Below are 14,638 nucleotides of genomic sequence, written 5' to 3'. Positions count from 1 at the left end.
ATTGCTTCCTTTAGTTTTAGTTCAGTAAATATGATAAGAACTTGAATTAATTTACCGGAAAAAAAAAAATAACGGTTTATATATTTCCTCTAATAAAAGTGATTCATTCATCTTTTAATAGTCAGAGTAGGGTCTTTACAACTTTAGATTTCCATGGGTGAAGAAGGAGTTCTGCTTTTTAACAGCTACGAAGGCATTGGGCTTTCTGAATAAATAATGATTAGACAAACTTGTGCTACAAAACTAGAACTCACTTTGCAGCTTCGTGTTCGTGTCAAGGCCTGTTTTGAAAATTAAGGCTTAAAATTAAGGCTGGAGCCTGGAGAAGGGAGAGGGATCCCAACAAGAACAAGAGAAAAGATATTTGTAATCATGAATTGTGCAATCGTCGTGTAATTGTTATGAAAAATAAATAAATAACACATGAGATTCACATGAAAAAAATTACTTTTTTAAAAGTGGATTTTACTCTTTTTCAAAACGATTATGCGGCATTTACGCATTTCACGATTGTATGTAGAATTACTGGTTGATCATGACAGATTTAAAATATTTAAAAAATTATACATATTATCTTTAATGAAATGTTTTGTATTATTCTCATGGGTTGCACAGATATGTGATTAGTTTAAATAATTGATAGTGAATCAATATGCTTTGGTATGGCGTTGTTTTAGTTTTTCCTATTATTAACTTGAGCAATGGTTTTGAGATTATTATTCATATATTAACACATATTCAAGTTTTCAAATGTTTTTTTAATCTTTAATATCTTTTATTTTTCTAACAAATGGCATGCCATGTCAGCATAGTTAATGGTTGTTTATTAAGTAGTTTTTAACAGATGAAGCAATTTAATCAATCTTAAAAACTCAGTTAAAAAACCGTGGAGTTAATAATAGCTAATGAAATTGTCGTTTTGAGTGGTGGCCGTGTGGCACCGACCAATGTTCGAAACATTTATTTAGTTTTATATTTCCTTTTTAGCTCAAAAGTTAATGAGAAGTTTTATCTTCAGTTTTCAGACTTGACTATTGATATAAAAATTACAATATGATCGAACGGAAACATCAAGCATTAGGATTATTTTGAAATAAAATGTTAAAACAAACAAGGCCACAAGTTTTCAGAACTAAAAATCTAATAGATAATAGATAGCTACCTACCATCAAGTTTTCCACCTGTAAATTCGCTCCCTCACTTTCCTCTTACTTCTTCCTCTTCTTTGGGGGCTGGAGGGTCTCTTCTTCTTCATCCTCTTCTGGTTCCTCTACTTCCACAACTTCTTCCTTCTCTCCATCTCCACCGTCATCATCTTCGTCTTTATCTTCATCTTCATCTTCTTCATTGTCATTATTATTTTCATTATTACCATTATTATCGTCATTTTCTTTGTCTTTTCCATTCTCATCCCTAGTTCCACCAGCCTTATGGGCATGCAACTAGATCCGAATCCGGCCATAATCGGATCCGGATCCGGATTCTAAAAATAGGGCAGATAAATTGCCTGGATTAATCAGGAAATAATCCGGGCGGATAACCGGATTCAATCTGGATATCCGGATTTATTAAGACTTTTTAAAAAAACTGTTTAAACTTTAAAAAAATATTTTTATAGCACTTTTAAAAAAAAATGATATCATGTTTAAATTGCCTAGATTAAAAAAAATTTTAAACACTTTAAATAAATAAATAAATAAATAAAAATGCAAAATAAATAATATTATTATTACATCACAATGCAAAATATTAATTTATAAAGAATAAAATAAATAATAATACATCATAACTAGTTAGAATATAATTTTTGTATATTATTTTGTTTTGAAATTTGAAAAAATTGAATTATTTTTTGTATTTTTTTAAAATAAGACCTGGATAACTGGTTACATAATCCAATCTGTAGCCGGGTCCATACCGAATCCGTGTTCATATTACCCGGCCGGATCCAATCTGGACTGATAACCGCCTGGATTCACCCGAATTTCTGGATTCCTGACTAGACCAAAAAAAAAAAATCTGACCCGGTTGTACACCCCTAACTAGCATGTCCTTCAAGCCCCTTCTTAGACTTGTCACTGTTGCCATTCGGATTGTTTCCATAACCTCCTCCCTCTTCGGAAGACAGCTCCTCTCCACCTTCTCCAAAGCCACCATCCCCATTGTCGTCATTATCATCAGCACTGCCATCATTGCCTCCATCTTCTCCACCATCAACTGCTTCTGGACGACAGTTACTACTTTTGGGTCTAGAAGTTGGTAACAGCACAGGAGTGTCCTGAATTTATTTGAAGGCACAAATTAAGAAAGAGTTAGATCGTACCTTCATGAAAACCATAACAAGTGATCCAAAGCTGTGGGTATAAAGTGAATTCAAGTTATATATAATGAAAACAAAAGCATGAACCAACACGTTATCTTTATTTTCCTTCCTGACCAGAGGAATCTGTTCATAACCATGCCAATAATAATTCAAAAAGGTGGCAATATATATATATATATATATCTCAATCCCAGTAAGTCCAATTCTTGTTAGAACAAGCCAAATCAATATAATTAACTAAGCGTATTAGAAGGAAAAAATAAATAAATAATTAATTAAATCATGAATAACAACCACATAGAATTAAGAAAATAATATGCATGGGACCCGTTTGAGTAACCATTTAAAAAAAAATTATGTACTTCCAATTTCTTTCCAAGTATAATTGCGTTTAAAATACTGTAATTTCTCCCCCACCTTTTAATGTATTCTATTTTGCCCGGCAAAAGACGCAATAGCCATGTTTGTCAAGATAAGTGCTAAATTTACTTTGAAATCTTATAAAAAGTAAACTAACACACTAATGTAGTTGATTTGATACGTTACGTACTACATTAAAATATATCAACTTATAATTTTTTTTTTTTTTTGTAAGAGTAGTGTGTAGAATAGACATTTCTGGGTTGATCAAACTTCTTGTTTACTAAAAGAAAAGAAAGCGAAAGCAACAGATAAGACATCATACGTATATAATTGTCACTAAAACCAACTGCCAATTTTGTTTTCCCCCGTGATCAAAAGAAATATATATATATATATATGTATATATCTTTTTCCCACAAGCATTCCAATAGAAGGACCACTGGCTCGAACATGAACTCTGACAAAATGTTGAAGATTTTGATTTTAGTCTTTCTATTCTTCTTCCCATTTTGCAGTTCTTCCACTGAAACCTTAACACAAAACCAATCCATCAAAGACGGCCAAACTTTGATATCCAAAGAAAAGAACTTCTCCATTGGCTTCTTCAGCCCAGCCAACTCCAGCCATCGTTATCTTGGTATTTGGTTCGCCAAAGTCACAGAACAAACTCTGGTGTGGGTTGCAAACAGGAATGATCCTTTCAATGATTCTTCGGGAGTTCTCTCAATCAACCAAGATGGAAACCTTGTTCTCCATGACAACTTTAACCGTTCTCTCTGGTCTACAAATGTTTCAGTTCAAGGGCAAACCTCCACTGCAGCTCAGCTGCTGGATTCTGGAAACCTAGTACTGGTCCAGGAAAACAACAAAAAGGTGTTATGGCAAAGTTTTGACTATCCGACAGACACTTTGCTGCCAAACATGTCGCTTGGTTTGAATCGGAGAACCGGACTCGACAGATTCTTAACATCTTGGAAGTCTCGAGATGACCCCGGAACTGGGGACTGTATCTATAAGCTAAATCTTACTGAAGCGCCACAGTTCTTCCTGTACAAGGGTTCGATCCCATATTGGCGGACTGGACCGTGGCCATGGAGGTCCTCTGCAATAAAATCCAATTATAAGGTCAATTATATCAATAATGGAGATGAGATATCTTACAAATACTTCTTCGATGACTCTGCAATCATCACAAGATTAGTGGTAGACAACTCCGGATTACTCCAGCAATTTGTATGGAATGATGGTGAACATCGATGGAAGGAGTTCTGGTCTGCACCTATATATCGGTGTGACAAGTATGGACAGTGTGGCGCGTACAGTATTTGTAACCCAGATGATATTGATTTCCAATGTTCATGTCTCCCAGGGTATGAGCCAAAGTCTCCAAGGCAATGGTATCTCAGAGAAGGTTCTGAGGGTTGTGTTAGAAAGAAGTCAGGTTTGTCTATGTGTGGGAATGGAGAGGGGTTTGTGAAGATGGAGCGTGTGAAGGCTCCGTTTTCGCCTGTTGCAAGTCAGATGCATTTGAGTATGATGAGCTATGAAGCGTGCAAGCAAGCTTGCTTGAGGAATTGTTCTTGCACAGCTTTTACGAGCTTGAAAGATGGGAAAGAAACTAATTGCTTGCAATGGTATGGAGAGTTGATGGATATTGAAGTGCATGATGATGAGAGGTACCAAAGTGTAAATGTTCGTGTGGATGTGGCAGATTTAGGTATGCTTCTTTCTTTTGCAAGAAAATGTTGTTTTTATCCTTAATTTTGTTATAATTTAAGCAAATCTTCATTTAAGTAGTTGACCTATGAAACCATTTAAGACTTGTCATATTAACTAGTATAATTAAGGACGATAAAATCAAGATGGAAAAAAGCAGTATTACTTTTCTTATTTCCTTCTTTTTCCTTTCAGCCAAGAATACAAGGAAGCCTGGAGGTTTTCTTGGGAATAAGGGGAGGCTGGCTTTAGTAATAATGTCCATTGCTGTGCCATTGTTGCCAGTAATTTTACTAGCCCATATATGGCTAAGGAAGAAGAAGAAAACGAAAGGTAAATAAAGTCAGTTGCATGGTATTTGTTCAAACACACACAATAGAGACACTGTGTGTGTGTGTTTTCCAATAAGTCAAGACAAAAGTTCTCATATGTCAGGAGTCATTTAGATTAGTTTCCACATGATGAAAGTTCCTTAAATGCTCTATTAATTCCAATTTGTATTTAACAATCTTTTCCAATACGTTTTAGGACAGTGAAGAGAAAATTGCATAATCAGTCAGTAAATTTTATTGGTACCAAAGGCTTTTTGGAGGGAAATGAGCTCGAGGACAGTAATACAAACCTTGATCAACCCATTTTTGATCTAAGCTGCATAGTTGCTGCCACAGACAGTTTCTCTCCAGCCAATAAACTTGGGCAAGGTGGTTTTGGCCCTGTTTTTAAGGTATATATGGTGACAACTCATGATTGCTATCTTGCAAGATTTTTTGTATTTCAAGTTTCTTAATATTCTATAATAATGAGGGTGTGAAGGGGTTAAATGAAACTGAAGGAGCAGATTGACTAACCATGACAGGGTCAATTACCTAATGGACAACACATAGCTGTAAAAAGGCTATCCAAGAGTTCAAGACAAGGAATAGAAGAATTCAAAAATGAAGTTAAGTTGATTGCGAAACTTCAACATAGAAATCTTGTCCAAATGATAGGTTGTTGCATTCAAGGGGAAGAAAAGATGTTGATTTATGAGTACATGTCTAACAAAAGCTTGAACTTCTTTATTTTTGGTATGTCTTGTTTCTAAAAATTTATTTCCTTCACACACACACACGTTCTTTTGCTATCTATATAAATAGAACCACATACAAATCACTATTGAAATCACCATTTTGAGTGTTCCTGCAACAAAATTGTTATAGATCCTACAAGAAGTTCATCCCTGAATTGGAGCAAACGCTTTGAAATAATCATTGGGATCGCTCGTGGGATTTTGTATCTTCATCACGACTCGAGGTTGAGAATTATCCATAGGGATCTTAAAACAAGCAATATTCTACTTGATGATGAGATGAACCCCAAAATTTCAGATTTCGGTGTAGCTCGCATATTCAAGGGCGACCAAATTCATGACAGGACAAACAGAGTTGTCGGAACATAGTGAGTATCATATGCAAACATATCCCCAAACTTAAAACTACACCAATTTTCAAGTACTAAGAAAATTTTAATGTTGCATTTTTTATACTGTTCACATGCAATGACGTTAAGATTAACTTTGACACAATTCTTGTGCAGTGGTTATATGTCACCAGAGTATGCAGTATTTGGAAAATTTTCGACAAAATCAGATATCTTTAGTTTTGGTGTAATATTATTGGAGATCATAAGTGGCAAGAAGAATAGTGGTTCTTATATGGAGCACCCTTCCCTAACTTTGATAGGGCATGTAAGTAACTAAAAATAACAATATTTACTATTTATATCCTCAGATTTAGATCCCTTAGCATTTTGATTCAAACTCAAAGTCTTCAAGCGTGGGAGAGATATACATGTAAAATAAGTTTTACAGCATTTATTATTATCCGAGTGAATTTTTTGGACAATATTATATACTCGATAAATGTTGTAGGGTCTACTTTAGATTTTATCTCTCTCTCAGTACTTGATCCTAGAGTTTATATGTGATCTAAATCCTTTATAATACAACATTTTATTCATAATGCTACGAACCACGCAGGTCTGGGAACTATGGAGAGAAGATAGAGCCTTGGATATAGTTGATTCATCGATAAATGAGTCATGTGTTCCCCATGAAGTCTTGAGAAGCATTCACATTGGGCTGTTATGTGTGCAAGAAGATGTTAGAGATCGACCAAATATGTTGGAAGTTTTGCTTATGCTGGGTACTGATGCAACCACTATTCCTTCTCCCAAACAACCTGCTTTCATTTTTAGAACAGCTTCCAATGATTTAAAATCAGTTGCAGAAGGATATTGTTCTGTAAATGAGGTGACATTAACCAACGTCGAACCTCGCTAATTAATTAGGTGGCTGCATTCAAATTGGTTCATTAACAATTTTTAGGACTAGTACTTGGCATTTTACTGTTTTTGGTGCTAAAGAAAAACTTCACTATTTTTTCTTTTCTGTTTTCTTTTTCTCAGCTTGCTAATAATACTGCAGATATTGTTACTTGTATTATGCTTTGACTGAATAGATGGGGCATTAATATTTTATGAGTACTGCTAGAGCCACCGCGCTGGTGGCTCTAGCATGTGTTTTTTTATGTGTTTTTTTTTCAATTATTTTTTATAAAAAAAAAAAATCATTAAAAAATACTTCCTTAATCACGAAGTAAAATAAAAAAATAGAAAAAATAATTTTTTATTTTACTTCATGATTAAAGAAGTATATTTTAATGATATTTTGAATTTTTTTTATTTTTTTAAAATATTTAAAATTGTTAAAAAATCTATATAAAAAAAAACTAAAAAAAACACATAAAAAAACACACAAAAATGCTAAGCGAAAGTTAGGAGCGGGACGTTTAGCATTTTCCATATTTTATAGGTAGAAGAACCTCGACTTTGTTGTCCATCGAAAGATTCAATTAATTGAACTCTGATCAAATCTTGAAACTTACCTGCTCCCTAGCAACCCTAAAATATTTTAAGCCAAGTTATTGACTTTTTAAAGCTGAACTTCAAAGGGGGAAAGGCGAGTTTGGAGTAGGTGCCCCAATCTTGTCACCTTAACATTACATCCCATAGCCATCGGCAAACAATCATCCACAGTGCATGTACATGAACGTGACATAAATTATTCATGTCTACTTTCTTGAATAAAATTCGCTATAAACTTGTCAAAGGCAGGAGTCATTATCACAAATGTTGCCCAAGTACGTGTATATTGTATATAGTAATTGCCGACTATATATTTATGCAGCATAGTAATCAAATACATGCAAAGTCCCGTACTCTTCTTTTGCACCTTTTTAGTTGAAAGTCAATCAACAAACAAGGACGCTAGCTAGCTGTCGGATCTTAATATATATATATATATATATATATATATATATATATATATAAAGTGATTGATCTCTATATGCTGAGAGTCTTGATCTCGGGAGATAGTATTTTTGAAAGAAAGGAAAGAAATGTAAAAAAACTTGTTTAATTAATCTAGAACCACCATTGCATTTTATTTATTTATTTATTTTTAAGAACCCTGCGAGATTCTTGGTGTGATCATCCATCATCATGATATTCTTTCCCCCAGACGGCACCCCCCCAGCTAGGGGCCGGCTAGAATTTCCATTCCTATCAAAATTTGACATTTGTGTCTTTATTTTGTAAGCAGCTTGGAAACTTGGAGGCAGGCATGCATGCATCCATCTGACTAATGCTACATGATAATGTTAACGTTGTGAGTTGTACAAGCGTCGTATAGTCTTTTAGAAAAATAGTAGAGTTTATTATTAAAAAATTAATTTTTTTATGTGAGTCTTATATTTATTCTTTTTTTTTTCAGAAAGAATACGTGATGATTGCTCACTCTATGACTGAAAATATCATTTCTCTTTTTATAATCGAAAGAAAAGGTAATTTCCACTCCAGATCATTGTTCTCACTTTCACAAACCAATTACTATCTGTGATTACTTATAACTTAAAAAGCCTACAATTTTTTTAAAAAAATCTAAGCTGCAGTAGTATTGGGTAATCAAAGCATAAAACATCCCTAACCCAAATCACATACAATTCATGACTATATATGTCCAGTAAAATATAAATATCAGCTGATATATACATTAATGTTAAAACAAAATGAAATATCCATCCATCATTTAATACCCTTCTCAAGAAAATAAGAAATATCATTACTAACTTTATCAGAAAAATATAAAAAAAAAAAAACATCAATTAAATGTTATACCTTACTCGGAAAAATATTCAAGACCTGATGTATGGCTTTCTTTCATTTTTGAGTTTTTGTAAAAATTTCTTGCATGTTTCTAATTTATAAAAAATCTGACTTGTTTTAAATATATTTTAAGAGGTTAAAAACTAGCACTTAATTTATACATCATATGTTTATAAAAGCACTTCCTAAATTTCCAAGTCGTGTTAATAAGTCGATGTGCTTATCGCAACGTTGTCAAGCCAAAGTGCTAAAAAAAGACATCCGGATCAGATGGGGATAGGATAAAGTAAGAGCAAGTTGTGTGGCTTGATGGTGTTAGACGTGAAAAAATATGGGAAAGATTGGCACAAATGTGTCAAACTATTAGCCACTTGAAATAAAGAAAGCTGCAGAGATAAGGGATGATCTCCTTTGGGAAGATTTTTTTTCTTTCCCTTTTTCTCTCCTTCTTTCTTTTGTCAATAGATCAGATGCAATTTCATTTCTATTTCCCCTTGGAAAATCTGGAGTTTCTTTTCGATCCACTTCGTTCAGACATGTCAGCAACTGTTTAGTTCCATCATCCTCCGAATTGCTCCCTACTCGAAACTGTGTAGTGATCACCATTCCATGCAGTCCCAGTAATATCCTCCACTACTTTCTCTGCAATATTTTGATGAGCTTCTGCTACTTGGTCTTGACGACGATATTATTGAATTGAATTAGCCCATTTTTGCATAAGAAATTATTGAATTTATAACCAGTTAAAATGGTTGGAAGAAACTAACACTAGCTCTAACATGAATAACTTCAAAACAAAAAAGGTAGCAATGCTTGGTAACAGATATCATATCGCTTCTGAATCTCATTCTCGTGCCTCTTATGATCGATACACAGAGAGAGCGATGATGGGAAAGAGTAATCAACCACCGCAGCCTCCACCACAGCCGGCAGCACAAGCTGTGCCATAGGTATTGGTGTGGGCTGCAGAGTCTTTTTCTTTGGATGCACCATCTGCACAGGCAAAGATGATAGCTGTAATCAGAGACAGCATGACCAACGCACCCCAGAAAATCAAAACTGCACTGCTGCTGCTGCTTAAGCTTTCAGCGTTGCTGCCTCCATCCCCTCGTGCTGCTTCCTTCCATTCCCTCACCATCTATATATGTTCAATCTCTCTCACTCACTCTCTTTTGTCTGTTGAATTTGCAAGCAATTCTCTCAAACTCTCGGGTGAAGGACACTAATATAAACGAGGACAAGGATATAATCCGTTGAATAGTAAACTATATATAAATTTATCAAACCGTCGGATAGACAAATGTACACAAGAGTACAGAAACAGTGAATAGAAAAACCGTAGAGTCGGTGAGAAATGGTCCAGAGTCGGCCAGCCCAGACCTTATCCCCTTTCAAACCCAGCTTTGTTGACGAAAAAAAAAAAAAATCTATTCATTGGCTTTTTTTTTTATCATCATTTCACCTGTGTCATTAAATGATAAATTTATAAATAAAATATAATAAATAATTTTTAATCATTTAATATTAAATTATAAAATAATAAAAAAATAATAAAAATTAAGATAATAAATAATATTATTAAAAAAAATAATGTAAATACGAAAGACAAGAGGGTTTCTTTTCTCACTATAATTCTTTCGATCTAAATATTCTTTATATATAATTTAAAGAGATAAGCACAGTCGATTAAATTTATAATATCCAATACAGTTTATAAATAATATGAATTTTAAATGATATAGTAAGGTTGAAAGGTTATGTTTATATATCTTATCTAATTGGTTTAAAGAATATTTATACGAAATGATCTCGAACTAATTGAATAATTAAAATTCAAAATAAAATAAAACAAAATAATATTTATTACATTGACAATCACTAATAATATAAAATTAGTCAAATCTTTAATTACAATAAAGTTTAATATATATTTTTCATTATCATTTATGTTCATCTGATTTGGCAGTTGACTTTGTCCTCGATTTTTAACTTGGGGTAGGATAGACCCTAGACTTATCTTCTAGAAGACGAGACGATAATGATAATGATTATTATTCTTTAAAAATAGTAATGTATATGTATATGTGTTCTTGGGAAATGTATATCATATGTGATTTTTATATACTTAAAATTCCATGCTAATTTTAATTTTATTCTTAAAAATAAGGTAATTTTAACTTTTTTTATTTAATTTGTCAATGAAATAAACGAGCAACTCTTTGCGGGTTAATCATTCTTCTTTTATCATCTCTTTTATGACATTAAATGATTTAAACTATTCTTTTAATTATCTATAATTTGATATAGAAGTATGGGATAAAAAAATAATTATTAAAAAGATAATGAATAACATTACTTATATTTAAATCTCGTTTGGGGAATGAGATGGGCAGAGAGATTAGTTAATAGAAGTGAAATGATTTGTGACTATAAGTGAAATTGTTTGAATTAAGATATTTTATTGAGTTTTGAGAAATCAGAGATAAAAAGTTGAATAAAAAAAAATCTTATAAAATTAAAATATTGTTAGAATATAATTTTTGTTTTGGAATATGAAAAAATTGAATTATTTGTTATGTTTTGTTTGGAAGTTTTGAAATTAATTTGTAATGATTATGTAATAATTAGATAAAAAAAAGTTAAAGATTTAAAATTGAAAAATGTGAATGAAGTTCGGGAAGAAAATTTTAAAAAATTTTGAGATGAGATAAAATGAGAGATATTCCCAAACGAGACCTTAACTTATGATTATGCCATTCAATTAATAGCCATGACATTACTATCAGCCAATTTAACATGGCAAAACATTTGACAACCAGAGTCGGAGTCGCATATAACATTGCAGATTGTTTTGCCAAAAAACCATTTTTATTTTCCTTATTATATGGTTAGTGGCCGTTTAAGGATGGAGAAGGAAGGTCTTGCTTTTATATATAAATATAAATATATATATATATATATTTATATACACGTGTTGTGAATTATTTTTCTGTGGCATAGTGATCATATTTCAATGTCTTAATCTTTGGGACGTGTTATAGTTTATCAATTAATGAAATTTTTTGTTAATTTTTCTGGTCTCTCATCATGTTCCCTAATTTCCTACAAACAGTAGGACCAACAAATGCAAATCAAACAAACTAGAGTTAATGCAGAGTTATGAAACACATAATGAAATCGCTTAAATGCTAGAGCCAACACCATTTACATGATAAAAAATTCTATTGACAAACCGATATAGATAATATTCCTAATAAAACGCTTACATAAAATAATTTGATTTGAGACAGAAATTTTAAAATTTGAATCTTATAAATCAAATCTTTCAATATAAGTGATGTGAATAGAATGCTCTACACACCGACTTGTAAATAGAATAAGCTGTTAGGTATAATTGGTTTATCATTTATTTATGTCGTAAATGCAGGAGATAGTAAATGTATATATACACCTTAGTTTTTTTGTTGACCAACATGATTTATTTACACTCATATTAAACAACTTATTTTCATTCCCACAACTTCCATACTTATTGGAATTTCCTCTGTTTTACTGGTCCCCTTGGAATCTTGTTAAGAACCTTGGAATCAAACTTCCTGTACAAACTCTTCACATCTTGTCTGCCTTTGGTAGCAAGATAATCCACCTCCCTTTCATATTTCTTGTACAAAACAGGTAGTATTTGCATGCAGAGGAAGACTTCACAACAACCAAGAGAAACACATAACCAGCTGTTATACAAACTGGCTCAAACAATAAGGGAAACATAAAACATATGTAAGAGATCGAGGTTCTAGAAATGTTACCAAGGTATAGAAGATTCAAAGAGTTGAAATAGGCTCCAATAACTGACAATACCCAAAGAAAAGCGATTGCCTGTATTTTCAAGAACTCAAGCATGCCAAACTGTCAACTTCAGAGAATAGTGATCTTTCAAACGGAGTTATGTAGGGAACACAGATTTACATACCAGAAAGAAGCTTTTCAAATCTTTCCCAGTTGAAATCTCAAAGAATTCGAACAAGAACCAATTAACTTTTGCGAAGTAGAATCTGCATGTAGATTCTGAAAGGCTAAAATCATGGATATTGGGTGGTCGCCTGAGATAACATAAACATTGTAATACAACATAAGCCAAAACAAGTTAAGGATGCTATTCTAGACAATGAATCTCAAACTTGGGAATTGATCATTTCAGTGATTACCAATCGATCAGTACTCCTGCAACCTTAGACCAGACGAAAATAAGAGTCATTGCGGTGATCAGTATGTGACAGAGAAAAGTAATGAACTGGTACTCCACAACTTCAAAAAGAAACCATATCAATGTCAACACAATCAGGATTGCTGCGGATAATTTCTTGTTCTTCCACATGAGTATGTCAGCAACTGCAAAATCGATCCAACTTGATGACAAGCACAATCTTTCATGAAGCAGTTTATACTAACATATAAATATATATATATATATATATATATATATATATATATATTCCCTTCGAATATGGATCAAGCAACAAGGAGAAGATTACCTTTTCCTTCAAGGTTGTCATGCATAGTTCTTCCATGATCAAACACTCCAACCCACGATTGCTTTTGATATTCTGAATGAGATGAGAAGCTGGTTTTTGCCATGACAATATGTTCAATCTTACTATGAATATACTTGAATTATTTCTCGACACTGTAGCCTCTCAAGCTCTATTTTGCGCATATATATGTGTATATATATATATATATATATATATGTATGAATATGTATATAAAAGGTATGTTGTAGTTCTAAGCTTTGTAGCTAAGAAACTCATTACAAGAAAGGTATGACTTTGACATGGGCTGGAAGCTTGATGCACATGATCGATCGATGCCCAATTCAAAATCTATATATATATATATATATATATATATATATATATATATATATATATGTAGTTGATCTTCATTTTCGAAAAGGAATCCAACGAAGATTGTTGAAATCTCTTGTCAACCTCGAGAGGCTATCAGAATATTCGACATCTAGCAAAAATGGAACAACGTACAGTTGAAGTTGTTGAAAAGGTTATTAATTGTATTATGAATTAATAATTTAATACGTTAGCTTCATTCAATGACAATACACACATGTTTTCAGAAACCCATGAATTTGGTATGATCTCTTTATTTTATAGGGCGCTCTATGTTTTTCCATTCTTACACAATTCAAACTTTATTATTATTATTATTTTTTATAACGAATAAAGCTTTAATTTGTTGCAATACCCTTTTTCTTTTAAATACAAAAAAGTGCTTAACCTATAATTTTGGCACCTTTGCCTTAATTCTAAACACACCTTGGTCGAACTTCAACTGTCCGTATTTGAGGGGAAAATAAACGAAAAAGAAAAGGGAATATATCAATAGGCTATAAATATTGTGAATCTTTGGAGAGGTTTGCATAGTGAGTTGAGATGAAAATTGAAAGCCGAATAAAATGTTATTAGAATATTATTTTTTAATATTATTATTATTTTAAAATTTGAAAAAATTGAATTGTTTATTATATTTTGCACATAAATTTAAAAAAATTGTAATGATGAGATTAGATGAGTTGAGATACATTTTGTATCCATTATTACAGTATTGAAACATGCACCAAGTTTAGAAATTAAATAACAAGAGGTACCAATGAAAGCGGATGAATATATTGTCCAATTCTAGTGATTATGATGAAAATTCACTCAATCTTTTTTCTTTTTTTTTTTAATCTTATCTAAGAAAATTAGAAACATAAAGTAGGCTAGACAATATTTATTGAAGTTTGGGTGCAAAATTCTTTAGATAACAATAAATAGTAGTGAAATTTATATATAGTAGTGAAATAGTTTGTAAATAGTAATGAAATGATTTGAGTTAAAATATTATATGAGATCTTGAAAAATGAGAGAAAAAATTGAATAAAAATATTATAAAATTAAAATATTGTTATAATATTATTTTTGTTTTGAGATTTAAAAAGTTAAATTGTTTTTTATGTTTTGTTTGAAAGGTTGAGAA

At 32.1% G+C, this 14,638-nt stretch overlaps 4 protein-coding genes across 4 annotated transcripts; 1 reads left to right on the top strand and 3 right to left on the bottom strand.

The window, feature by feature from the left end:
* Positions 1-1,208: 1,208 nt before the first annotated feature.
* On the bottom strand, positions 1,209-2,338 carry LOC121255267 (sodium/potassium/calcium exchanger 1-like). Its single transcript, XM_041155544.1, has 3 exons — positions 2,324-2,338; positions 2,044-2,278; positions 1,209-1,342 (listed from the first exon to the last, which is right to left on the bottom strand). The coding sequence occupies exons 1-3, from the start codon at positions 2,336-2,338 to the stop codon at positions 1,209-1,211; spliced, it is 384 nt and encodes a 127-aa protein (XP_041011478.1).
* Positions 2,339-2,953: 615 nt separating this feature from the next.
* LOC121256705 (G-type lectin S-receptor-like serine/threonine-protein kinase RKS1) lies at positions 2,954-6,836 on the top strand. Its single transcript, XM_041157577.1, has 7 exons — positions 2,954-4,403; positions 4,598-4,735; positions 4,936-5,126; positions 5,259-5,469; positions 5,602-5,839; positions 5,978-6,128; positions 6,420-6,836. The coding sequence occupies exons 1-7, from the start codon at positions 3,083-3,085 to the stop codon at positions 6,720-6,722; spliced, it is 2,553 nt and encodes an 850-aa protein (XP_041013511.1). The 5' UTR covers positions 2,954-3,082; the 3' UTR covers positions 6,723-6,836.
* A 2,048-nt stretch (positions 6,837-8,884) lies between these two features.
* LOC121256704 lies at positions 8,885-9,933 on the bottom strand. Its single transcript, XM_041157576.1, has one exon. The coding sequence runs from the start codon at positions 9,741-9,743 to the stop codon at positions 9,507-9,509; it is 237 nt and encodes a 78-aa protein (XP_041013510.1). The 5' UTR covers positions 9,744-9,933; the 3' UTR covers positions 8,885-9,506.
* A 2,016-nt stretch (positions 9,934-11,949) lies between these two features.
* On the bottom strand, positions 11,950-13,311 carry LOC121256703 (reticulon-like protein B14). Its single transcript, XM_041157575.1, has 5 exons — positions 13,138-13,311; positions 12,811-12,994; positions 12,576-12,705; positions 12,412-12,481; positions 11,950-12,304 (listed from the first exon to the last, which is right to left on the bottom strand). Exons 1-5 carry the CDS (start codon positions 13,238-13,240, stop codon positions 12,135-12,137), a joined length of 657 nt encoding a protein of 218 aa, XP_041013509.1. The 5' UTR covers positions 13,241-13,311; the 3' UTR covers positions 11,950-12,134.
* Between the last annotated feature and the right edge of the window lie 1,327 nt (positions 13,312-14,638).

This window comes from Juglans microcarpa x Juglans regia, chromosome 3D, assembly GCF_004785595.1.
Source record: "Juglans microcarpa x Juglans regia isolate MS1-56 chromosome 3D, Jm3101_v1.0, whole genome shotgun sequence".
Taxonomy (NCBI): Eukaryota; Viridiplantae; Streptophyta; class Magnoliopsida; order Fagales; family Juglandaceae; genus Juglans; species Juglans microcarpa x Juglans regia.
This window is presented reverse-complemented; position numbering and strand designations above follow the sequence as displayed.

Bases quoted from the DNA above. Each gene is read 5' to 3' on its own strand.
- LOC121256703 (XM_041157575.1), bottom strand. From the start codon at position 13,240: ATGGCAAAAACCAGCTTCTCATCTCATTCAGAATATCAAAAGCAATCG. The intron at 12,995-13,137 runs GTAATCTTCTCC...TCGATTTTGCAG, and splicing joins TGACAACCTTGAAGGAAAAG to TTGCTGACATACTCATGTGG. The intron at 12,706-12,810 runs GTAATCACTGAA...ATGTTATCTCAG, and splicing joins GCAGGAGTACTGATCGATTG to GCGACCACCCAATATCCATG.
- LOC121255267 (XM_041155544.1), bottom strand. The intron at 1,343-2,043 runs GTTAGGGGTGTA...ATGACAATGAAG, and splicing joins GGGGCTTGAAGGACATGCTA to AAGATGAAGATGAAGATAAA.
- LOC121256705 (XM_041157577.1), top strand. From the start codon at position 3,083: ATGTATATATCTTTTTCCCACAAGCATTCCAATAGAAGGACCACTGGC. The intron at 4,736-4,935 runs GTAAATAAAGTC...GTTTTAGGACAG, and splicing joins GAAGAAGAAGAAAACGAAAG to TGAAGAGAAAATTGCATAAT. The intron at 6,129-6,419 runs GTAAGTAACTAA...CGAACCACGCAG, and splicing joins CCCTAACTTTGATAGGGCAT to GTCTGGGAACTATGGAGAGA.
- LOC121256704 (XM_041157576.1), bottom strand. From the start codon at position 9,743: ATGGTGAGGGAATGGAAGGAAGCAGCACGAGGGGATGGAGGCAGCAAC.